General features: G+C 37.7%; 1 protein-coding gene across 1 annotated transcript in view; it reads left to right on the forward strand.

Annotated features, from left to right (window-relative positions):
* The window catches only part of LOC108971192 (GTP-binding protein Di-Ras2-like), a 79,521-nt gene that overhangs the window by 21,458 nt on the left and 32,285 nt on the right, over positions 1-25,778 (forward strand). Inside the window, exon 4 of the mRNA XM_018937078.1 lies at positions 22,212-22,375. Coding sequence (XP_018792623.1) covers positions 22,212-22,375 — 164 coding nt within the window. The remainder of the gene's footprint in view (positions 1-22,211; positions 22,376-25,778) is intronic.

Raw genomic sequence — 25,778 nt, forward strand, 5'->3', positions numbered from 1 at the left:
CGGTTAAGGAAGGAAAAATTAGAAAATAAAACTGTCTACGAATGTAATGTGATAGTAAAGGTGATCCATTGCGAGTTTCTCTACTTAGAAAAAAATACAAAGAAATTGTAAATTAAAAACTTGAATGGTCCATGTTTTGTTTTGCTTGAAGCGGGATTGTCCGCATAGATCTCAGACTTTACATGTGCCCGCAGGGAAAAATCTTACGGTAAGATATTACACGATCTTGGTGGTCAATCCACCCGCCAAAAAGCTGAATTTATCTGCACACCGAAGTGTTCTCTCAATAAATCCATTGATTAAGGCGATGTGTGGGAAATCTTGTTGAAACCAAATGTCGCCGAGATCACGAACTTCAATTTCAGATATGAAATAGTCGGCATTGGCAGTTACGTTCTCACCGGCATCATTTTAAAAGTTGTTTTTCTGGTTGGAATGGCAGCACTTGAAACTCCTCAGATCGCTCTTCGTGCCAAATGCGGCAATTTTACTTATTTGCATACCATTGAGCCAGAAATGGGCTTCATTCCTGAAAAAAATTTCGCTCGAAAACGTCGAATCTTCTAAGAGTTTTTCAAAAGATCCTCTTGCTGTATTTTGTACGCTTTTAATTCAAGTTCTCGACGTAAAATGCATATATATACTAAMAAATACCATTAAAGAGCTAAACCAGTGTCACGCATGAAGAATTAGGCGATTTTCGTGAATATTTTAAAGAGAAAGTACGCGATTGAATATTTCGAACATCTTTGAGCGTAATAAGGTATATTTTCAGCTATATTTTAGTGTTTTTTTTTTTACAAAAATGTTGAAAAATAACGGAGTTATGGGCTGTCTTCGGAGGCGCCAAAAAAAAACAGTGCCCCAGCTGCTGGCGTGATTCCGACCGAATAAGTAGCTGAAACAAAAAAATTTGAAAAGTTTATTAAATAAATGTATTTTTTATACCATGCCCTACGATTTTTGCAAAATATCAAAAATTAAAAAATTGGGTAATTTTGAAAAAAAATCGTTTTTAGGTAAAAAATTGTTATTTTTTTAATGCTACATTTTAAAATGCAAGCAATCAAATATTTAAAATACTCAGTTTTAATTTGAACTATATCTCTATGTTTCCTGAAAAAATAAAAAAATTAATAAAGTATAGTGGTAAGGTTTGCGTGGAGACCAGTGTACAAACGAATTTGTGTTTTCGGATCTTCACTGCGTTGGAAAATCCAGGTGAAGAAGGACCTGGTATCTCCAATTGGCGCCAAATAGCGAAAAGAAAAAACGACCGACGCGTTGTTGTAAACTTTTATTTCGATAACATCGTTGGCTTTCGATTTATAAACTCTATAATGAACGAATCAGATCGAATTTTGAAATTTTTATACAGTGTCTACCATTAGATAAAATACACAAAGATTTAGAGATCCGCTTATGACAAAAATTCTTTTAAAATCTTTTGTGAGGCTTCTATGATATGGAACCCTAGTTATCAGCTTTATTCGGAGAAGTTGAAGTTCACTCAAATTTTTTTTTTAATTTTTTCCTTAAATCATTTACATTGGGATTTAAGATTAAATCTTCTACCATATAGTAATCGTTTCAAAACATATAAATCTACCTACGCTCACTAGTCGTAGGAGAAAGCTTGGTATAATATTTCTTGTAAAACTTATGAATGGATCAGTCGGTAGTCCATCGCAGTTGTCTGATATTAATTTTTAACGTAGTTCTTAATTTCGGCTGTTAATATGTATGCATACATAGCTGAGCAGCTCAAGCTCGCAACGCTTTAAAACTCTCTTAGCTTTTATGACTCGGCTAATCGCCTTAAATTGGGACATCGCTTGATGTTAAGACTGCGTGATAGAGTAGTTTGAAAGAGAATAGCGCACCTACACAAAATTTTGTGATATAGAAGGGAGAACACGCCATTAAAGAAGCAAAATCAGGTAATAAATATAATTTAAATTCATACACGAGCTCTAAAAACAAAACAAAACTCCACTAACGGGTGAACTAATATATATCCGTGTATTAAATATATAGCAAAGTAAAAAAAAAAAGCATTTTATGTAAATTTAATTATTAACAAGCAAAACAATTCAACGAGACCAACCTAATCAAAGCGGGGAAAAGAACTGTCAATCGAGGTGTGTGTGTGTGTGTATGTTTCTGAAGGTAAAACGAAAGGGTGTCTTCAGCCATCCGTTGACATGAACCGCAGTTAATCGAATTTCCCTGAGCACACATTTCTCGGTTGGTGGGTAATTGCGTCGCCGCCAGCAACAGTTGCAGCTGCGCTTGTGAAATCGGTGCAATCAGTGCAAAGCATTGCAACGCAGCGCCAAACGAAGTAATGCAATGCAATGTAGTAATTATTACAGCAAATCGAAAATGGCGGTTACCATTAAGCGACACACACTCCTCTCCATTCACTCACTCTCCGCTTTGCTCTTTTCTCTATGGACGCACAACTGCTTTCCAAATAGCAGCGAACACGCAACAAATCAGCAGACCAAGTTAACAGCAGAAAGATAAACAAAATTAAAACAAACAGTCGAGCTCCAACTGTGACCATTTAAATGTGGCAACCACAATGCGGTGGCGATGAGAAATAAAATTAAAGTGCAAACAAAGTGGCGGCCAAGAAATGAAACTGTGCAAAAGCAAGGAAATGCCGGTTGTTGAAGTCCTGCAAGCAAACAATCGCAAAAGACATTATTACAAGTTGTTGGTGTTGCAATATTTGCAGCGTCACAGTTGGCGTGTAATGGGCGAAATGCACGCCAAATGGAAATTTACAAGATCAACAGGGAACCTTGGGTTTAGCCACCCTCATCGGTCGCGTTGCGTTTATATTTTAATAACAAAGTTGGATTTTGAGGTTAGACAGAATGAATGTTAGTATTTCCTAGGCAAAAAACATATCGGCGATTTCAAGTGTAGCAAAGTTATTCTCCACCTGGTCTTTCCAGGAGTGGAGGTCTTCTCTTTTTCTCTTTCCCCCGGGATGTGTATAAGAGACAGGGCAGGTACTGCGTCGAATACTCTCAAAGCTGGAGTGTTTTCATGCATTCGGCAGAAATAACCTAGCCAGCGTAGCCGCTGTCTTTTAATTCGCGGAACTATGTCAATATCGTCGTATATTTCCATCAAATGCGACGTTCTCCGTGACCAGTGCGCAAAGAATCAAAATCGTAGAAATTTTCTCTCGAAAACTCGCTACGTAGACTCATCAGATGTTGTCATCGTCCATTCCTCTGCACCATATAGTAGAACGGGAATAACATATAAGTGAATTACAGATTTTTTTTTTTTTTTTTGTTAGTCGAGAGAGGACTTTACTTCTCAACTACCTATTATTCTTTCTTAAGTAGCATTTGTTGGCCAAAATGGACGAAATTATCTACAACTTTATGACCGTAAATATTTACGCGGGAGCCAAGTGGCAATTGCTACGCCTTTTTTATTTTGATAACAAAAGATGTTTCGTCTTGCCCTCGTTCACTATCAGAGCCATTTGCTTTGCTTCCTTCCTGGAGACGCGGTTGTTAAGGCATCGATATCATTGGTCATCGTTTGCAATGGTCGTCATCTGAAGGGGGTCTTTCATCCGAGGATGCTGTGTCCTTTTCATAGGGGTGTGTTTTTTTACGTTGTGGATCTCAACCCAGCGCAAAATTCTGGGGAAAGATATTCACTTTAGTTCACTTAGTTCGCTTATTTTGTTCACTTTAGTTCGCTTTCCAACGGAGGTTATTTTGGCTAGCCAGAGGATACATGGTCGAAGACCGGAAGTCGTGAGCTGCTTGAACCATGTGTAAAAGAATTGTTTCTGGCCACGACCAAGTGAATGGCGCTAAGAGAACTTTCCTCATTTTCGTGGATTTCTACACATGGCTCCACCCTCTCCTTAAGGGGTTATATACAGTGCGAAAGACGAAAAAAACCAATTTTTCAGAGAAAACTTTTAAATTTATTAATCCTTACTGTTGCATTCGAAGACTTAGTATTAGAAAAAGCTTCCTTCAAAAAAGACGTTTGGTGGTGACCATTATATCTCTAAACTAGATCCTCTGCAATTAAAAAAAAAAACAAAACAGATTCCGTTGATGTTAAATGTAGTAATTAATCGAAAGAATAAGTAAAATAAAACTTTTGACAAAAATTCAGTTTCTCATAAAAAATGTATTTATGAGCCAAATTTCAGTCCAAATTGCTTATAAAAAAATATTTATCGGTCAAAAATATCTTCTATTAATAACTAAAAACTAATATATTTAAAAAGCTCGCATTAAAATTTGAGACTAATCGGTTTACAATTTTTGAGCAATGTTGGTCCACTGACTTTAAAAAAACCCTTTGGAGAAAACGGCGTTTAAAGTTTGGAATGCGCTTCCAGGCGCTCTGAAACACCTTTTCTAATTTGCTTGTAACTTCGGAAATATTCACCGGAACAAAATGAAGTGTGTGTTCTGTATGTATTCTTAAATATATGAACAAAAAGAAAATAAAATTAAAAAATGGATTTTTTGAAAATTTTAACTGTACGTAACTCCCTAATCCTTTCAACCTTGTGTAGTTTCCAGCACTGAACTTTTAAATAAGAAATATATATATATATATGATTAATTATTTTTAAGTGGATACTTTAAAATCATAATACAATAATCCTATCAAGCTTTGCAGTCTACATTTTTATTTGCCAGTATTCTCAAAAGAGCATTTTCAGAGTATCTCAAAAATAGAGAATAAAAAATGGTGCTTAAATGGAGCTCAACACGTTCAGCTCCATTGCCTAATGCATATGTATATATGTATAATGTGTCGCCTGCAGATTGTGGAATTCAAAACCAAAGTTAAACGCTCAACCAATTAACTACAACAAAGGCTTCGAAAATAGATTCCTTCTTTATAGCTAATTTTGTAACAATCTCAGCACACCTACATTGACATTAGCGTACATTTGAACCAATAAATAAAATCAGATGATTGGACGTTTTGGCAGCACTAACGCCAACATAATACATTTAAAAAAGAAAAAAAATCCAGTGAATTGAGTTAGCGCTACCTAATTGCACCCAGCGAGTTCCATGTTAGCACGTGTGTACGAATTTTCACATGGATCATGTATGCACAAGGCGTTTTTGCCCACCTTTGTCAGCACAAACCCCTCCAGCAGCTCCCATTGTGAGATTTTGCATTTGCTCAGGTATTTCCATTATATTCTCTTTCTCTTTTCGGTTTTTATGCCATTGACGGTGACAAATTGTGCTTGACAGCATGTGAGCGACACTTTTAGCCACAACTAACACACTATCACATGATCTACGAGGTTTGTTCAAAAAGTATAGCCAATTTTGGGTTTTTTCAAAAATTATTTATTTATTTATTCATGAATATCTATTTTGTCCCCTTCAAAGTAATCCCMATGAAATATTATACACTTGTGCCAACGGTTTTTCCAATCTTTGAAGCACTTCAAAAAATCATTTTTTTTTATCTTCTTCAGCGCCTCCTTCGATGCCGTCTTTATCTCGTCAAGAGAAGCGTAACGTCGTCCTTTGATGGGCCTTTTCAGTTTAGGGAACAAGAAAAAGTCACAGGGGGGAATACGGGCTGCGGCATTATTAGTGTGTTGTTTTTGGCCAACGATGTGTGAGCAGGGGCGTTATCGTGGTGCAAAAGCCAATTTWTGTCACATCTTCTCGGCCTTCTGAGAACATTTTGTACCACCGATAMACGTTGCTTCGGTCCAAGGTAGCTTCTCCATATGCCACAGTCAACATTCGGAATGCAGCCGCGCACTTAATTTCGTTTTTCACACAAAATTTGATTCCGGTTCCTTGATCCATTTTTTGAATAGGTAAAAATCGAAGACGATCCAAAACACCTGCAAGCAAAGCAGCTATCAGCAATTAAATGAACATTTAAAAAGGGCGAGCTTGTCGGCATAAGTGAGAGACATGAGTACCAACATAACGCCACAAAAAATTCAAAATTCGCGATACTTTTTGAACACACCTCGTATGTATGCATATGCGGCATGCTTATCCACTGATTTGGTAATATGTACTATATACACAATTTTTTCGTCACTTCCAATTTGATATTAAATTATGTAATTGTTTTGAGGTTTTTGAGTTAGGAAAGAGTTAGGAGTCGTTTCAGAGTATATTTTGAGACACATAGGTTTCAAATATAAATATTTGTTTAAAAATAACACAAATAAGAAATCTTTCCAATGAAGTGGAGGCCGTCTTCTTCCTCTGCTTCCCCCGACGGGTGCTGCGTCGAATTCTGGCAGAGCTGGAGTGTTTTCGTCCATACGTACGACATGACTTACGCAGCAAGCCGCTGTCGAGGGAACGGTCATAGGTTGTCAAGGCACAAAAGACCATAAGTATTCCGCAGAGCATTTCTCTCAAAATCTCATTTGTTGTCAACCTTTATGCCTCTGCACCATATATATTACTCTTGAGGAAAGTGCAAAAGAAGTATCGCTTCACTTATACCGTTACCGAGTCTGGTGGGAGATAGAAAAGCCTATGCACGCTAAGAAACTTAATGCTATTTTGCATACACATAGCACCTGTGCATATTGCTGGCACGTCTGTTGCTATAAAGATCGCTGTAAGAAGCTGAGAAGGTAATTTCCTGAAAAATTAGAGCTTTTTCACAGATGGGTCGAAGCTTATATATGCAACCGGAACACTATAGTGTTTTTCAGGTAGAAGTTTCTGCTATTAAAGTAACAGTAGACTTACCGCTCCGATGTGCAACTTCTTTCAGGAAGATGAGCACTCATCCTATCTTTCGCTAAAGGAGTTGAAGGCCAACCCAAAAAGTGTTTATGATATATGTTTTTCGAGAAGGAAAAAATCGTTGGCATAAATGAGATAACTTTGAAGGCAAAAAAAACTATTTATTTATGGTTTTTAAATATTTTTCATTTTATTTACAATTTCCCGATACTTTTTATCACAATATATTTTGCCAAACCTGAACTTGTTCATTCAATAATTCTTGTTAATCACACATTTTGCTCAAAATCTGATAGGACATTTTTAAATATTTTGCAAAATTTATGATACAATTATCATGGTCCTCACTTACAAACACGTGGGCTTGTTTTGCTTTGAACTTGAACTCTTTCCGTCACACAAATAGATCACCCCTCCCGGTGAGTATCTTTGTATGGGCGTCTGTTTATTCACGGTCACAATGGTCGCGGCGTATTGCAGACTACAGGTAAAAAAACGAAATTGCAGTGCGGATAATAAAAATTGCAAGCACAACAATAACGGTAAATTTGACGTACAACAATAACAGTAAATTGCAAAATGCTGGCAGCTCCCACCGGGACTTGAGGCCACCATGTTATGCATATGATGCATATATAGTAGTGGCTTGTACATATGCTATATAGTACATATGTATGTATGTGAGTGCTCTTAATAAACGATTAACCGCCAACCGTTGACCACAGAGTTGTATGCGGCTTGATTGCATTTACCATATACATAACAAGAATATAAGTGCAGGTTTCCTTGTGTTTCAATATAAAGTGTGTTTGTTTTTGGAAAAATTTCAAAAGACTCTCCTGATCTTGAGATTCGCTTGTAAAGTGAGAGACATAAAATTAATATTCATTGTTATACCTATAGTCGTCTGTTTGTTAACAAAGCGGCAGACACCATATTTTTTCCGCTCTTTTGACATTTCTCTTCTCTAAGGTTTGTCATTTCATCGTGGTAAGACACACGATACAACAACGAGGCGAAATTATTTAAATTTACTACCGAAATTCGGAGTCAGTGGCCTCAACTTTAAGAGAGATACGTCCAATTTATGGTCATCTTATCATCCGGTCAGATCAGCATTTGAGTATCTAGTGGAAAAATTTCAATCCACATTCACTTGAGGAAGACCCAAATCAGTCTGCCACACGTCGTTCTCAAGCATGGGGCATTTCTGTGACATCATTGTGGCAAATTTTGCGCAAAGATCTTGGCCTACATCCTTACAAAATCAAATTAACGCAAGGACTGAAGCCGTTTAACCACCAGTGTCGTCGTATGCTCGTAAATTGGGCTGAGCAACAACTATGATACGGATTTTCATCGAAAAATTATCTGCAGCTTCGTCAATTAGCAAAATATGAGTCATTGGTTAGGCAGCAATCTACACGTACTTCATGAGTCACCACTGCATTCCAAAAAAAAGATACGGTTTGGTGCGGTTTATGGGCCGGCGGCGTCACTGGGCCGTACTTCTTCTGTGATGATCAATACCAATACCGGCACGTTACTGTGAATGGGTAACTCTTCCGCGCAGTGATAACTGAATAGTTTTGGCTCAAATTGAATGGGTATGGACGATGGTCAAGTAAAACAACGAATGTCACAATCGATTTTTTGAACGCAAAGTTTGATTTTTTGTTTGGTTTTTTTTTTTTTTTTTGTCTCACGAAATGGCGCAGTCATTTTTTTTTTTTAACTCTTGTAGCCCCCTTGTTGAAAATCCCGTTACCTTTCAAGCCTTCGTAAGGAAATTTTTTTAGACAACTGGTTTTCCACAAGAATTAAAACCATATAATTTAATATTGTGAGCAAGAATTGAGCTCTATCATAAAGAAAAGAGGTTGCCATTAAGTTTTAAATTAAATCGGGCGACTGAATTTCACCAGCGAGGACCAATTTTAGACCAATTTTTGCAGCAATTGGGGCCATCTCTCAGCCATATCTGCGGAGACAAGCGACTACACATAAAGTTTCCTTCAATGAACTGTTTGTTTTGTTAGCTGTAGAGCTTGTATAACCATTTTGCTGTAACCAAACGTCATCCACACCAACATAATTCAACTCAGACACGAAATAGTCATTAATCATGGTTCCGTAGTGTTCCTCATTGACTGCAACATTATCGCTGGCTTCATATTTGGCTAACCATGGAGCAAACCAAACAGTGACTTTTTGAGAATGTAAAGATGTCTCAACAATCACTTGTGGATTATGATCCAAATGCGACCTTCAACCATTCAACTTGTGAACCAAAATCCTTATACAAAATCTTCCATAATGTGGATGGACTCATTCGAGTATTTTTCGATAATCTGCCCCAAAGCAATATTAGCGTTTCCAGTGCGCAAAGTATGGAGTCTCTGAGGAGACGCACTAACCAATTGGATAAACGTGGCGCGAAACCGGTCCATGGTTGCTCGTATTACCCATCTGCTTGGGCGATTATGCCCACAGATTCGGTGGTAGTAAGGAATGTGCTTAAAACTTTTTCAAGTTACAGAATCTTTTGAGTAGCTGAACAAAAACAACTATGTTTCGTTATGACTCTCGCTTTAACCGACAAATTATTTAATTAAAGAATCGAATGTAACACCCTGTATGCATTTGGTATTCAAAGCAATTTTGCCACGTTACAGGTAACACGTGGGTCAACCGCAACGGCACGCTTATTTTCCAAGTAGCACACACATATTTGCAAATAACGTTAAATAGTTACATGCAACATGCGTCAAGGCAATCTGCCGCAAAGCAAATCAGATTTTAAATTCTCAACTCTCCACGTTGCCGAGCCGACATCAAAGTTAATGGCGCGACGGTGGCAATTGATGCGGCTGGTGGAGCTGCGATGCTAACACCGACATAACGGTGTGCATGCACCAAATTTACAATATATTTTCGGCACAAATTGCCGCTTACAAACGATCGCTTTGCGTGCAGCTAGCAAACAATGTGCCCTTGCTCATTTTTATATACAAATATATTTGGATGTGTGTGTGTGAGTGAAGAGAGTACTTGACGACGGCGCGACGCGCACAGCTTTGAGCTATATAATGGCTGTTATCATGTAACGTAAATAAACAAAAGTTCGCATGCAGACAATGGTGTAATGGCAGAAAGCACAGCCAGTGGCAAATGCGGATGCATGCACACACACACACACTTTTTTCATTTGGTTCACAGCACCAGTGTTGCCACCAATTGGCAGCGTTGCACGTGCCACACGCTATGCTATTTTGCTTTTTACACCGTCTTCGACATTTAATCTGCATTGTTGTTGTTACAATCTGTTTTTTTTTTTTTTTTGTACTGTGCCAAACTAGTGGACTTTCTGTGATCCTACATAACGGTACTGAGACGAGTTGTATATTTCGCTACCGCTCTCTCCTTGTCAAAGAGAATAGAAGATTTCAAATATAAGTGTTCAATTAAAACTTCTTTTGTAATAATCTTGTAACTGTAAATATTAAAACCAATAGTCTTGTTACGACAAGATTCGACTGGTTTAGGTACCTAACCTCAACGGTAGTGCAAGAAACTCTAAGTGGGCACGCTTGCTAGAACAGGTACTTCACTCTCAATAAGTACGAAATAGCAACGGGTAGGAACTTCGTCAGCTTCTTGTGATTCTCTTATGAAGCTGTGAAATCGTAAGGTCTGTCTGGCTGAAAGTAAGTCGTATATTTTCGTCAATTTTCAATGGTTGTAGTAGTAATTATAACTGGCTACTATCCGCTCGGAATGCATGCAGTAAAATTGTACATATTTGCGCTTGCTAGCTATATCAGCAGGAAGTTATGAAGGAATCAACTCAACGCTTAGTCCTCGAATGTCTTGCTTTTGCCAGTTCAAATCAAAACCACTTCAGATATCTTATTTTAGAGATTCTTCTTCTTCTTTATTGGCGTAGTCACCGCGTTATAGCCGAGTTCACAACAGCGCAGCAGTCTATTTGGCGCCAATAGGAAATTCCAAATCTTATAGAATTTGATTTTTGTTAGGACTTTACTACTCAATTGCCTACTCAGTCTGAAGTAGCACCTGTTGGCAAGAGCTATTGGATTTCGATGCTGACGTTGTTGTTGCAGTTAATACTGCTTCCAAGATAGACGAAATTTTACTTAATAGTCTTCGATTGAGCTTTTCGAGGATCGTTTACTAAGCTTGGTTAGAATTTTGCCGGCTTCAGACTCTCCATAAAATTAAAAGCGCAAATAAGTAATTTTTTGTCAGATTTTAACGGTACCTTATTTCAAAATATGCCGCTTATTCACAAATCTTCATAACTGTAACTAACGAAGCTATGTGTGAATCCTATGGAAGGCTATAAAAGTAGTCTTCAAAAGGTGAATAAAGCCTTTATAAACATTAATTTTGAGTTCGTGAAAACTTAAAAATATAAAGAAGTATTTAAGCAGATATTCTTATTTTTATCAAAAGTCATTATAGTACTAAATGTAGTGAATTTTTGCTGAACTGATTTTTCACCCAACTCATTTGCAAGCAAATAAGTGCAAAGAACAAGTAAAGCCACAAAGTACCTGAAGCAAAAACAATTATTGAAATTTTTATAAACCGTAAAGCAATCGATGGACCTTAAACATGGGAATGGTAGATTTAAACAATGGCTTTCGCAGCATACAAAAACTACAAAAACAATACAAACACACTGCGATTTTGTTTCGCACTCACATATTGCCTGGCGAAGCATGCTCTTCGGCGTTGAAACGCTGGTAATTGTAGCATGTCAGCTGACACATTGTTGCTGACATGTGAAAAACACAAAGCCACAGGTACCATAAAAAAAACTATCGAACACTTGCAACAAAAAGACACCAAAAACAATGTCATAAACCTGAAACAATAGTTGTGCACGGAAAAGTAATCGTTATAAATACAACGTGTAAAAAATCGCACACACAGGTCAGCGCATTCAACACACACAAGCGCACGCATAAGCCAACGGGAATGGAACACAATAATAACAACAACAGAAAATCTTTCACTGTGTTCTGTTTTTTGTGGAAAATGCGAAAAGCCAATTTGTACGAAATTCAATAAGTTTTGTTCTGTTTTTTTTTCGCGCAGTGTATTTTATACCAATTTTCAGCTCTTCCCCTCACATTGAGTGGCGTCAAAATTTTAATTGGATTGACAATTTTAGAAGCTTCTAAAACACTCTCACTCGTGTAAAATTTTTTTAGCCGAAAAGCCAGTGTATTCGCTTAAAAATATTCTCGCTCGATCTCGATGGTGGACAATATCGTTTAATAATTTTGGTTTGTGTTACGCTTTTTTCCATTTCATATGAATATTTTATTGTTTAGTAAACTTCTATATGTATGTTTTTCTTTCGATAAATATTTTGCACATTTCCTTTCTAAATTTTTTCATCAAACTATTGATTTTAGCTATACAAAGCAACCAGGGCGGCAAATAATGCATTAAAAATTATCTCAATTCATATTGTAACACCCATGGGGAAATGTCAGAGACCCTATCATATATGTATGTATATATGTAACTGATCAGCAAAACGAGCTGAGTGGATTTAGCCATACCGTCTACCTGTACTCGAACTACTCACACAGTTTTTGAGATATTGATCTGAATTTTAGTGCGTAAATGTTTGAACTAGAACTTGCACAGAACTCTCAGCATCCGAGTGGTCTGCATTCGATGAACCCGCTCCAATGCTTAGAAACACACAACAGTCAGCTGGCAAGGTTGTGGAGTCTGTATTTTGGGATGGGAAGGATCATTAACAGCAACGAAATAATAGCGTTATTAGACCATTTGAATGACGAAATCGCCGAAAATAACCGCATTTAAAGAAAAAGAAATATTTGCTTCCGCGTCCACCATATCTGACTCTCGGGGGCTATTTCCCACTTTCAGATCTCAAAATAATGCTCACTGGAGAGAAATTTTCTTCGAATAAAGAGGTGATCATGATGTGATGTGCTTTGCTATGGCAGGCCGAAAACTTGATGAGAATTGATCAGTTATGGCAGAAACTCGTGGAGACAACGATGGAACTTGGAAATATGTGAGCAAATTAGAGCGCGTTTGGACGGAGTCAGTTAATCAATGAAATAAACTTTGTTCTTCAAGAGATCAAAGCCGCTAGCGATTCTGAAATTGGAAATATATAAACAATTTTTGTGGATTTTAAAATTCTGTGCGAAAAGCAATTTATAATGAATACACAAATACTGCTGGGAATTTAGAGCATGTCGAGTAAATATTACAGTGAGCAAAAAAAAAGAAAAAAAACAGGGAACTGTCATATATGAGGAAGTGGATGAAAAAATTAGTTTTAAATAGTGGGATTAATTTTGCAAATTTAGTTCTTAATCCAAAAATTGTTTAATGAAATCGCAACTCTTAACGGAACACATAAATAAGCAAAGCCAGTTTCACATAAATTGCAAAATGAACCTGGGCTATATACATATGTCTGTCGATCTTCGTTAATACGAGTACTAAGGATTCGTAAAACCTTGGCTAGTGGCGAATGGAACAAATAACTGGTATAAATGCAATCGTTTGGCATACTCAAATAGAAACGAATAATTAAAGTGTATACCAATTAAGGAATATAAATAGAATTTGGACTGCCGAAATTGGGGTTAATATAAATAAAAATATACTGAAAGTTCTTAAGTACATGAACTTATATTTATTTTAAAAGCGCTCGCAAAATACACCATACCCATCCTAAGCAAATGCGTGAGCCTTCGTTATACCGTGTACTGAGCTTCACTAAGGATTACACCCGCTCTCTTTTCTCAAATTTAATAAGATAGCTTTTTTAAATGGAAAAGTAACGAATCGAAGGCGACTAATGTTTGAAAATCCTTCACACAATCTATAGCCGTTCATCTATGTTAGCGCGAGGCTCAATCCTCAAGTAAATGTAATGCTTTGGATCCATTAAAAGCAAACATATTCACAACCAATCTCAATCAATTTCGATTGCGTAAACATTACAAAATATTTTACACAGATGAACTGAGGGCGTTTTCTAAAGTCAACAGGACTTAAAAACACAGAACAAATGGTTTTTTTTTTTTTTTTKGCAAAATCAATTTATTTTATTCAAAATAGTCTCCTTCTGCTTCAATACAGCTTTTTACACGGTCCAAACGCATGTCGAACGAGTGTTTTAGCTCGTTGGCCGATATGGCCATCAGTATGCCGGTGCAAGCCTCTTGAATAGCCTCTACGTCTGCATAACGCTTTCCTTTCATGGGTACGGAGTTTGATTGGCCCACATGTTGATCGTTATTTATGTCTTCACGAGCACTTTTAAAACATTGAAACCACTCGTGCACCTTGCTACGGGATAGACAATCATCTCCATAACCTAGTTTCATCAATTAAGACGTTTCGGTGAAAGTTTACCAATTTTAAAACAAAATTTAATTGTTGACTCTTTTTTCGAAGCTCATTTTCGCACCAATAACACAAGCATACCGACACTTAAAACTATTGGACAATCGATAAAGATAGCAGATTCTAACCCACCAGTTGACATATAGATGGTGCCACCAGGATTCAAAAAGTCCTGTTTACTTTGGAACATACCTTGTATATCTGTCTGTATCTTTTCTCCTTTTGTTAAAGAATAAGAACTCGAAAACCTTCTTTGGAAGCTTAACAATACCTTGCCTATAGATAACATCTGTCGAATAGACCCACTTCGGAACTATTCTCTATCGTGACACTCGGATTTCAGGCATAATTTTCTTCCAGGTACAACTCAAAGAATATCGTATATTAATTAAAAGAGGTCGAGCAACCAGACTATTTAGCTGTCGTTAGATCAACACCTAAGGGTGGTGTATTGAAAGGAAGAAGCTTTCTTACTGTCATGTGGAGATATATAAAAAGTTTAATGTGGTTTTAAGGTGCACTCGAGATCAACTTCAGTAGTCAATCCGATTTACATATGTGTTGTAAGGCCTCGTGAATAGATTTTAAAGTGTCATTGTCTTATTATCAGCAACGAACCCAATCATCACCTGAAATTTATTGAATTTTAAATGACTAAGACTTCACTCCACGTAGCTCGCAGTCTACTCACAGTTGAATACTCAAATAAGTTCTGCGGCGAAAAGACATTCATTCGTCTGGCATAAATGTTTAGCGTAAACATCTGGGCAATTGATTATCTGTGTGCCAAAGCATGGGGTACTCATACACCGAGTCTTTTCTATTACGTGTTCAATACTGCGCCACTGCACGCTTCGCCGAGCTTTTGCTGATGGTCACTTAAAGTTTCTCAACTGGTTGGACAGCTGTTGAATGCTGTGCAAGTACACACCACACTCACCGAGACACACACACGCATAGAGATTTTGCAAATATTTCCTGTCTTTCTTGTTGTTGCTGGGAATTGCTGCATAGCCACATTTGGCGTGTCAGCTCTGCAACAACCGCAAGCGACTGCGGTCCAACCGATAGTTTCAAAATCCACTCCTGCATCGATCAGCGCAGCAACCAACGTCATCAGCACATCAGTTGTTGTCACAACTTTACGACGCAACGCTGGACGGGCTTATCCGCTTGCCGCTACAACTCGTCGTGTGAGAAGCGTTGACGTTGTTAGTAACTTTGTAGTTTTGCTGCATAGTTTGCGCCAAAAACAAACTGACGCACAGATAAATATACACAAAAGTATTTGCCATAGGTTTTCGAGCGCGTCAATTGCAAAGTTCCCGGTCAATCACGGTTTTTTGAGAAATATTTTTTTTTTTTTTTGTATTCCAGTGTGATACACCTTCCAACTACCAGTTTTGTAGTACGTTTGTCCTTTCCTTCCAAATAAGCTCCAGCTTCACCAATCACCTACACATTCAACGAGAATTTCTTCCCAGCGAGCATTTTTTTGGAATCTGAGAACAGGATATTGTTGCAAGACACCAGATCTGGAGATTGCGGTGGCTGCGAAAGCAATTTGAAACCCAATTCGTAATTTTTTGCCATCGTTTTCACTGACTTTTGACACCGTGCAATGTCTTGGTGAAACAGCACAAAACGGTCCTTTACCAACCTTCGGCTGCACCGAAGCTAATAAACCCTTCACAGGTGCATTTCTTTTAGTAACTATGTGTTAGGTTTATATGGATACTATATGCTATAGTAATCCGATATGAACAATTTCTGCGGAGATTACATTGTTGCCTTAGAAAATAATCTATACCAAATTTTATGGAAAGACATTGTCAAATGTGAAAGTTGTCGATACAAGAACTTGATTCCGATCGTTCAGTTTGTATAGCAGCTATATGCTATAATGGTCCGATATCGGCAGTTCCGACAAATGAGCAGCTTCTTGAAGAGAAAATAATGTTTGCAAAATTTCAAACCGATATCTTAAAAACTGAGAGACTAGTTCGTATATATAGAGACGGACAGACAGACGGACATGGCTAAATCGACTCAGCTCAACATACTGATTATTGATATATATACTTTATAGGGTCTCCGACGCTTCCTTCTGTGTGTTACAAACTTCGTGACAAACTTAATATACCCTGTTCAGGGTATAATTATACCATGCACCAAAAATACAGAGGCCATAACCTAACCAGCCGACTGTAGCGTTTTTCCACGCGTCGAAGCGGATTCATCATGTGCAGTCCTCTCGGATGACTGTCGATTGGACTTCGGAGTGAAATGATGGAGCCATCTTTTAGCTATTTTCACATATCAAAGCAAAAATTCGGGTTTACCAAGTACGCTGGGATATGTCCAAACACTGCTGCGTTGTTTTTGCTCAAAAGTTAGCTCGCGTGGCACCCAATTTGCACAGAGCTTTCTCACATCCATGATGCACATGTTCAGTTGATATCTGTAGAGCGCCTGCTATATCGAGCAACTTCACTTAATGGTCCTCCAAAATTATTTTGTAGACTTTTTAAATGTTTTCGTCGGCAACAACCTCTTTTGTTTATCCACAGCGTTCACCGCCTTAGATGCCAAAGTTCAGAGTTAGCATGCCAATCTTATTAGCTGATTTTCCTGGGGTTATGTCCAGGACACTCATAGCCAAGCCAAGTTTTTGTTTTGTGCCTTTGGAAAGTTAGGGGTAACTAAAAAGATTGGAGTTAATTCAAGTAGCGGCAACTATGTCCCAGGCCGACGACTTTTCAAATAACCTTTTATGTAGATATTTCCTTGCTTGTATATGTGTGTAGCTCGGTCGACGGTACATTTAAAACTTTCGAACTCGTAGAAATAAAATTTTAGCCATATTTTCACTGCATGGCGAAACTTTAAAGTTCAGTAAACGGTTAAATATGCAAAATGTCCAGCTTTGTTTCGGGGAAAGTTTTCGAAAAAAGCAATATGTTTCGCATACTGGTCGTTGAGGTTATGTTAATGCTTAAACACGAGTTCATTAGTCTTACTCTAATGAATTATTTGTAAGACCAATGCGGGGAGATCGCGGTCGATCAATGCTTACAAAGCGCCCAAAGTCACTCCAAAAATGTTGAGACAGAGCAGCCGAAATGTTTCTTTATGAAATTCATACAGCAGAAAAAGTATTTCGATGATCCACAAATATATTCTATACAATCTTAGCAATCGGGTTGGATGAAATGTGGCAAGCATTTTTAAAGCAAGCAAGTTCAAAGGCAAACAGCAGGGGATGACATTTCCTTTAAAGCTAAATCACCGATTTTTAATTTGTGCTATGGTTAACTCTCTTCACTCTTTTTAAATTGATCTTTCTAATGCGAAAGACAACATTCTCTTTCCGCACCAAGCTCCGTAATATTTTCCATATGAATTTTATAGTGACTTACTATGCCAATTTGATTAAAGCTCGTACAGAAGCTTGCAAAGATCCAAGGATTCATAGAATTGACTTAAGGATCTTGTTTTATTATATATTAGGTTGTCAAAAAAGTCTTGTGGTATTTCTTGCGGTATTTTTATTGAGTTTTCAATTGTTCATAAAATTCATGCCCAGCTCTTGACCGATGCTACGGCTGCTACTATGCCGGTCTCTTTCGACCAATTCAGCGATTTTTCAGCTTTCAGCGCCAACTAGCGGGAATACCGCAAGACTTTTTTGACCATCTAATATTTATCTCTGCGTCCGAAAGGGCTCTTCAATTAAGTTCATTAATTTTACACCGCCAAATGTTGGCCGCACCTACGTCTCAGATAGTCCATCCGTTGAGTCCAAATTTCGATGACTCGTTCGAGCAATTCCAATATTTAAATCGATGCGGGATTGTACGCATGGATTCTGGATTTTTCATAGCCCCACCGGAACTAAGAGTGAGATATGCCATGATCTTGGTGGCCAATCGACCGGCCAACAACGAGAAATTATCTGAGCACCGAGGTCTTCTCTCAGTAAATCCATTAATTGATGTGATATGTGGAAAGTTTCGTCGTCTTGTTGAAACCAAATATTCCCGAGATCACGAACTTTAATTTCAGGGATCAAATAGTCGATTATCATGGTGCGATAACGGCCGACAAAAACGGTTACTTTCTTACCGGCATCATTTTTGAAGAAATGTAGCTGATGAGTCCACCGGACCACAAACCCCACCAAACCGTTATTTTTTCTGAATAAAATGGCAGCTCTTGAATCTTTTCAGGTTGCTCTTCGTCCCACATGCGACAATTTAGCTTTTTGACATACTCATTGACCCAGAATTGGCACTCATCGCTGAACGAAATTCGGCTATAAAGCAAAACGATGTCGACGTAAAATGCGCTAAGTCCTTCCATGCGTAAGTACGCGTTCTTGCGAATCAATCGTCAATTTCGTCATGTCCACTCTAAGCTACTGCTGTTATATATTTTTTTCACTGCGTGTTGGGTATGGTCATTTCGGTCAAATATGTTGCGAATAGCACGTACAGTGAGTCGGTTATGTTGATCGAAGTGCGCAAAATAACTTCTTTACAGAACGTGAATTTTCGTAATAAAGTTGAACGATTTCTAAACGTTGTTCAGGCATATGTCTTTCCATAATAAAATGTCAAACAATAAAAAAGGAATTCTGAATTTCAAATAACTTTTATATACCTTATTTTACCTGTAAGTGTATGTTAGTAAAAGTATTTGTGCACTGACTTTGTATACGGAACAGCTTAAAGTAGGCGCTCCACTGTCTTATTGCCCCGTCAATCAACTCAATGACGGCTTTTGTATTATATATGGATATGTGCCTGCGGGTGCCTCTGGTTAATGCCTACACATTTCGGTGTTATTCATGGCCTGAAGTGGCTGCCAGTTGCCTATATAGCAAACTGAAACAGTTAGTTGCCAACAGCATTAAGCAGTCACTTAAGTACTTAAATCATTTTCAAAGATTTCGTCGACATTCTGCGATATAAATACTATACATACTATATATGTAGGTAAGTGACGCGAGCTAGAGCACCGACTGCTGCCACCAATTAGTGAGTGACATGAATTACCTGAAATGTAATTACCGAAAATATTTGTGGAAGTTATCGTAACAAGTTCGTGAGAGCGTTGAAGTGGTAAAACTTGGCAGCACTGATTTGTATGCGTATTTGGCAATGGGTGAATAATTAGTTATACAACCTAACTATAAATGGCTCCAGAGTAGGTAAGGGTTGAGCTGTTTGTAGCGAAAAATGCTGAATTGGAAATACCATATTCATAATCTCAATTTGTAGTTACTCTAGATGGCCGTACTTTATTACTATTGTACAAAAATACCATTTAAATGCATGCTATTCGAAATATATAGTATTTACAATTGCTAAGCTACTAAGCTGGATTCTAACGCGAATATTATCACAAAAAAATCGCGTGTGGCATAAAACCACTTTAACAGGTATTCCGCAATATGCCACAAGGCGCAGGTGCTATGAAAAAAAAATAATAATAATAACAGCAAAAAGTAAACAACTCACTTTAAATCCTTAAAACTAACAATGCCACAGCTGTTTGGCAAGAGATAAATACCATTTGTACTACCTTTCCTCTATCTATAATATATCATCGTATATGTGTAACTGTATGTATGTTGTGCTATGGCGCAATGACGCAAGAACAGCGAGATTAACAATAAACGCCATAGTTGTCAGTGAATACATGAGTGATTTCATAGGCGCTGCTGCTTCGTTTCACTTTTGTTCATTTCCGCTGGCCTGCTTTTAGGCGCACCAAAAACTAATCGCCAGTCTTCGATTGACGCTTGTGTAGCTTTGAAGGCCGACAACGACGGCACGGAACTGCACATGTATGAAGCACACATAAATTATATATTACATAAATATTCCGAGTTTTAGTAGATAGTTGATTTTTAGACAGACAATGCAAGGCAATTAGAAATAAAAGACAAGTTAACGAACTTTTGTGTGAAAGATATTTTTGGTATGAACTGTCTTAATTTGTTTACATGGAAATGTAACTTGTAATTCTTTACAAATTGTGCTGCACTCAATATTTTTATAAGGATAATAATTTATTTTAAATTGTAGATCAGCTGTAATAGTAATAGTTTATTCTTAACAACAATGCTGAACGTATGTCTAGTGGCATATTGTCTAGCTTAGACATCACACGATGAATTCTTACCTTATCACAACCTAGCGAGGTTTGGAGATATTGATTTTCCGAAACAAATTCCGTCTCCTTGTCGCGCTCTATACTGAGCACTGCAGGCTCAAGAAACACTTATCCAACATGGGCAAAGTCTCTTGCTCAAACTGCCGGTTTTGCGACATAGAACTAGAAACTCCAGAACACCTTATTTTATATTGCCCAGCAAATTTTTGAAGCAGGCTCAATGCCATTGAATCCATCTACGTGGACAGGGATCACAACACCTCCATCTCGCCCAGAAAGTTTCTGGATGGAGTGATGGACCTTTGTGACCATATTTGAGGTAGGAGAGGGCATAATAGATTATTCGTCGCATGCCTCCACGATGTCCAACTAAACTTGCAAGTTCATTAGCTTCCTCGAACGCCATAGAGCGCCGATAAAATCTCTTGATCCATATAACGAAAAAGTCTTTTCGTATTTTGTCAATAGATGTCGTTGCATTCGTATATCTCCAATCACTTAACCAAAATAAAGTTACAGCTGTTCAAAAGTGAATGGAAATAACGAGGAAATTCGCTATGACGATATAGACGATGCTGTATCAGTTCGTGTAGCACAATAATGGTTCGCTCGCTTCCGTTCTGAAAAATTCGATTTACACTGATGGAATAATGTCTCTAGCGGAATAATCTACAGGTGCGGAAAGTATTAGGACTGAGTCCTTTTAAAAAAATTTTATTTAACCAATCGTTACAATTCTTTAACAACTTTCAAAACTGGCCGCTTTTGCGTCAATGCAGCGCTGTCAGGGCGATTTGCAAGCAATGAAGGTGTCTAGGAAAGAATTCTCCGGAATAACCTTGAGAGCCGAGATGCATGCTGCTTGGATCCCCTCTGCTGTCTCAAAATGCTTTCCTTACATCGGTCTTTTCAGGCATCGTTTTCACGTTGAAATACTTAGTCGATGGTCTGATTTCAAGACTTTGCGCACACATGTGACTCGTCGCTGTTTGTTAAAGTCGCATTTCTCAGGCCCTCCAAATAGGCTTGGTGCCACCGAAACACACCACTTCTTGCTTAAGCAACATCTGGGTAAGCCTACTTGCTTATATCAAACGTCTCTGTTGCAGATTTACCGAGTTTCGCACACAATTTAATCGCATACCTCTGCTATAAAAAATGTTGCTTTTTCGGCTTGTACCACTTACAGAAACCGTTACGCGAAAATGTTTGGAGCGACTTTCCAGGTCCACTGACCAGTCACTCGTTCACCCTCTACTGAATTCAGTCTGTGCGCGCACGCTCCGAAGAACAGTCGCGCCGGAAGAATATCAGTCATATTACTTTCCGGACAAAACCTGTATATTTAATAAATGAAAGTTGGAGCAAGGCCAAGGTCTTGTGAATGGCATCTTAAGAACATGGAGGTGTTGGCTATCTACAGGAAGATTCACTAACTGGAAGTGATCCAGGATCCCATACTATTATATATGATCAAAAACAAGTCCTTGTATGAAAAAATTTTTTTATTCGACAAGATATTTTAAATTTTGGCGTGGGTAAATGTAATTGTCTGAGGGATTGAAGCGATTTCTTATAAATTCAATCTCTATTGTATATAGCTACCAAACAAAGTGAACAGCCAAAATCAAGTTTTCGTTAGAGATCTTTTGCATCATAGCTTCGTTGCATCCGAACTTAACATTTTTTCTAACTTAACTTATTAACTCATCTCATTTCGGTAAAGCAACACATTTCGCACTCTCGTTTAGCTTACACTTAATAAAAAAAAAAACTTTTTATGTATCTTTTTATGTCCTCTCCTCCCATTTTTAATCAGTTTCATTTTTTTCTCACTTGCAGAGCGAAAGTGCTGGAGTGCTCCGCCAAGGAGGATCAAAACGTGACTGACCTCTTCAAAACGTTGCTGTCACTATCGCGATTTCTACCCGTCGGGAGCAATAATGACGGCACAAGTGGACTTAAGCGACGCTCTTCGGCATATGTTAGCGCATCGTCAAGTAGAAGTAAGTACTCTCACTTATAGCCAAATTTACACAGCCCAAACAAAGTGAACATGCTTAGCGCAGTCGGACTACCAGAAGAGAGCGTAGTTGTAGTGGGAAAAGAAGAAGGCTGCAAAAGACACAAGGTGAAGAATTTAAGCAAAGATTAGTAAAATGAAATTCAATTGTAGGTGGCACGTGGTAATGAGTGTAGTAACAAAAAACAACCACTTAATTGCAACCATGAGCTTTCGCTTCTTAATAAATTATTCTTCCTCTTATGGTCGGCTTGTCATCCTACAACGTTCTCCCTGTGACAATATGTAGGCGGTTTTGTACCTTCTACTGTCTTACGCTTTACTTCTAATTGCTGACTATTTAACTTTTGCTGCTTTGGCGTTGCTGTAACATTAATACTGTTGCGCGTTTGGAGTGAAACTTATGACACTGCAAATTAAATTTTCACCACTATTTTAATCAAAATTTTTTTATTGATCTCATTGAAAGCATCCAACTCAATTGGAATTGAAAAATTGTCCGTCAGTTTAGTAAATAGTGGTGGTTTGACCCCCACACCCTTTGACTACAACCCTGGCAGGCTACTAAGTCAGAATTTCGTTTAGTTTAAAGATAGCTCTTATAATTTTTCTCGAAATCATATTATTAAGGTGTATAAAAACTCGTCAAACAGCAGAATGAACCAGTATATGTAACCATAGGAAGGTTGAAAGCTCATTAGAATTCGGGAAATATATGTAGTCTGTAAGAAAGTTAATGATTTCACTGTCCTTTCAAACATAGTTTCCTTGCAACTAGTTTAATCGTACTAGCTTGGCAATAACCTGTTTTTTCTTTATATGAATTATATCTCCATTGACTAATAATATATTTAGTTGAATTCATTGGTATTTTTTCATACCTTTGAAAAAAGGCCATAAATACGAAAAACTAGATACAGATTCCCCTCATTCACCCAGTGATTTCTCCGACAGATGTTATGAACAAATTCCGAGAAAATTTGTTTATACACTCCAATACCTCATGATATGTGAAAAAAGTTCTATTATAGAATACAAATTTCTATGGAAAAAGTGTCGAAAAAACAGGCCAGATTACTCTACTGACGCTTAAGTTTGTCACGTAGTTTGTAACACCTAGAAGGAAGCGTCGGAGACCCTATGAAGTATACATATATTTAAATGATCAGTACGTTGAGCTGAGGCAATTTAACCAAGTCCGTCCGTCCGTCTGTATATATACGAACTAGTCCCTCAGTTTTTAAGATATTGTTTTGAAATTTTGCAACCGTCATTTTCTCTTCAAGGAGCTGCTCATTTGTCGGAACTGCTGATATCGGACCACTATAATATATAGCTGCCATACAAATTGAACGATCGGAAAAAAGTTCTTGTATGGAAAACTTTTGCATTTGACAAGATATATTCACGAAATTTGGTATAGATTATTTTCTAAGGCAACAATGTACATAATCTCCGAAGAAATTGCTCATATCGAATTACTATAGCATATAGCTTCCTAAACGATCGGAGTCAAATGCTTGTATAGGAGACTTTATACCAAAATATCGGTTAATCTGTAAGATATATTATTGAAATTTGGAGAGAGTCTTTATCCATATAAATGTCAATACCTTCAGAGTGAATCTCTTCCTAGTAGCGATATGTCTTTATATCTGATCTGGATAAGGTTTGACTAATACTTCTCTTGATTCCCATGTACACAACATAAAATAATGAGTTCTGATCTTCCGGATGACTTTATGTAATTTATATCGGTACACATATTAAGTCGTCTTACAAATATTTAAAGAACGTGTCTTCCAAAATGGTATGTGTTTAAATGTTGACCCAATTTATTGGGGAATACAAACCAATGTATTAAATATTTCAATTTGCAAGGAAAACACAGTGTTTTTATGAAAAGCACAATATATTTATAATTATTATTTATTTAACAAATGGTTCTGTGCGATATTATATAAAATTGTGTTAGAATCGAATTACTCTCCAATGGTCTGGATCGGTATAAGTCGCGGGCGGCTCGGAGCCAAAGGTAGTGTTGCCGCGGCGCAGGATGTATATAATCGAATGTTGATGGTCGAAAATGTGAGGAACAAAATCGTGTTGAAAGGTGTCGGCGCGGCGCAGTGTAGAAGCGAATGTTGTGCAGACGGATTGTGTACAACGAAGTGTGTGTGTGGCTTGGGTCGAGAGAGCTTTCCCGTTGTCCATTCCTTTTGTTGGTTGGGTTGGGGTACAGCTGTTGTGTGGTGTGTTGTCGTGTCATTAGCTGTGGTGAATTAAGCTGTTTTATTAGGGTCCGCCAGTTTTCCCAGGTAAAGTGGGGGGAGGCTTAACTCATTTAAACAGTATGTAAATGAATTCATGTGAATGTTTTCCGTAGGTCTCATATACATATTTAATGCAAGAACATCCGATTTACTTTATACCATATATTATTATCAAGACCCATTCAACCGATTTCAACCAAATTTTATGTGTGGCAATCCTCTGACATTTTTATGTTAAAGTGTGAGAACAAGCGAAATCGAAAACAGCCACGCCCACTTCCCACATAACACAATTTTAAATTCCATTTGAGTCATGCACTTTCCAGTACACAAATCAAGAAGTAATTAATATAACGAGTTACAAATTTGCACAGTTAATTCCAAAAAAACTCTTCAAGTCTCTAGATACCGAATATTTGGACCCCGGTATACACTGTTGACTTTTTACCGAAAATATATAGTGGTTCTTCTGTGTGTTACTATTCTTTTGAATCGGGTCTCCCCCCCATATACCTAATATAAAGATTTTCGAACTTCCGGGTCACATTATACTGCATATACCATTATTTCAGTTATCTTTATAAAATTGAGAGAGCATGTTTTTCTAATAACGGTACATATTTCTGAATAAAACCGGAAGAAAATTCGCCCAACACTCTATAGAACTAACAGGCCTTTTGGGCGTCAGGAGGAGTTCACTTCAGCATTGGTAGTCACCCGCCAAGCCATTTCAAAGCGACTTCATTCGCTGGAAATTATTCAGAACAATGGATCTCGGGTTTCTTATGACTTCAGTTACAAACGAGGCACGAAAAAGTAAATCTTCTGCACGACAGAACTCAATCTCACGTTGCCAAATCCGTTAAAACCTACCTAGAGGCTTAAATTGAAAGCCCTACTCCATGCGCTACATGCAAATATTTTACAATTCCATTATGAATTGCTCTGTTCGATGGCCCTTGGTTCGGCTCTGCAGAAGTTCCACTTCCACAACTTTTAGCGATTTTCATCTATCTTGTAAAACGACGCCACCTTCAAGTTCTTTCTATTTTTGAGAATAGGATGAAGTCACACGAAGCTATTGCTAGTATTTGAAGGCTAGGGCATCATTAC

Source organism: Bactrocera latifrons, unplaced genomic scaffold (assembly GCF_001853355.1).
Source record: "Bactrocera latifrons isolate USDA-ARS-PBARC rearing strain unplaced genomic scaffold, ASM185335v1 scaffold_33, whole genome shotgun sequence".
NCBI lineage: Eukaryota > Metazoa > Arthropoda > Insecta > Diptera > Tephritidae > Bactrocera > Bactrocera latifrons.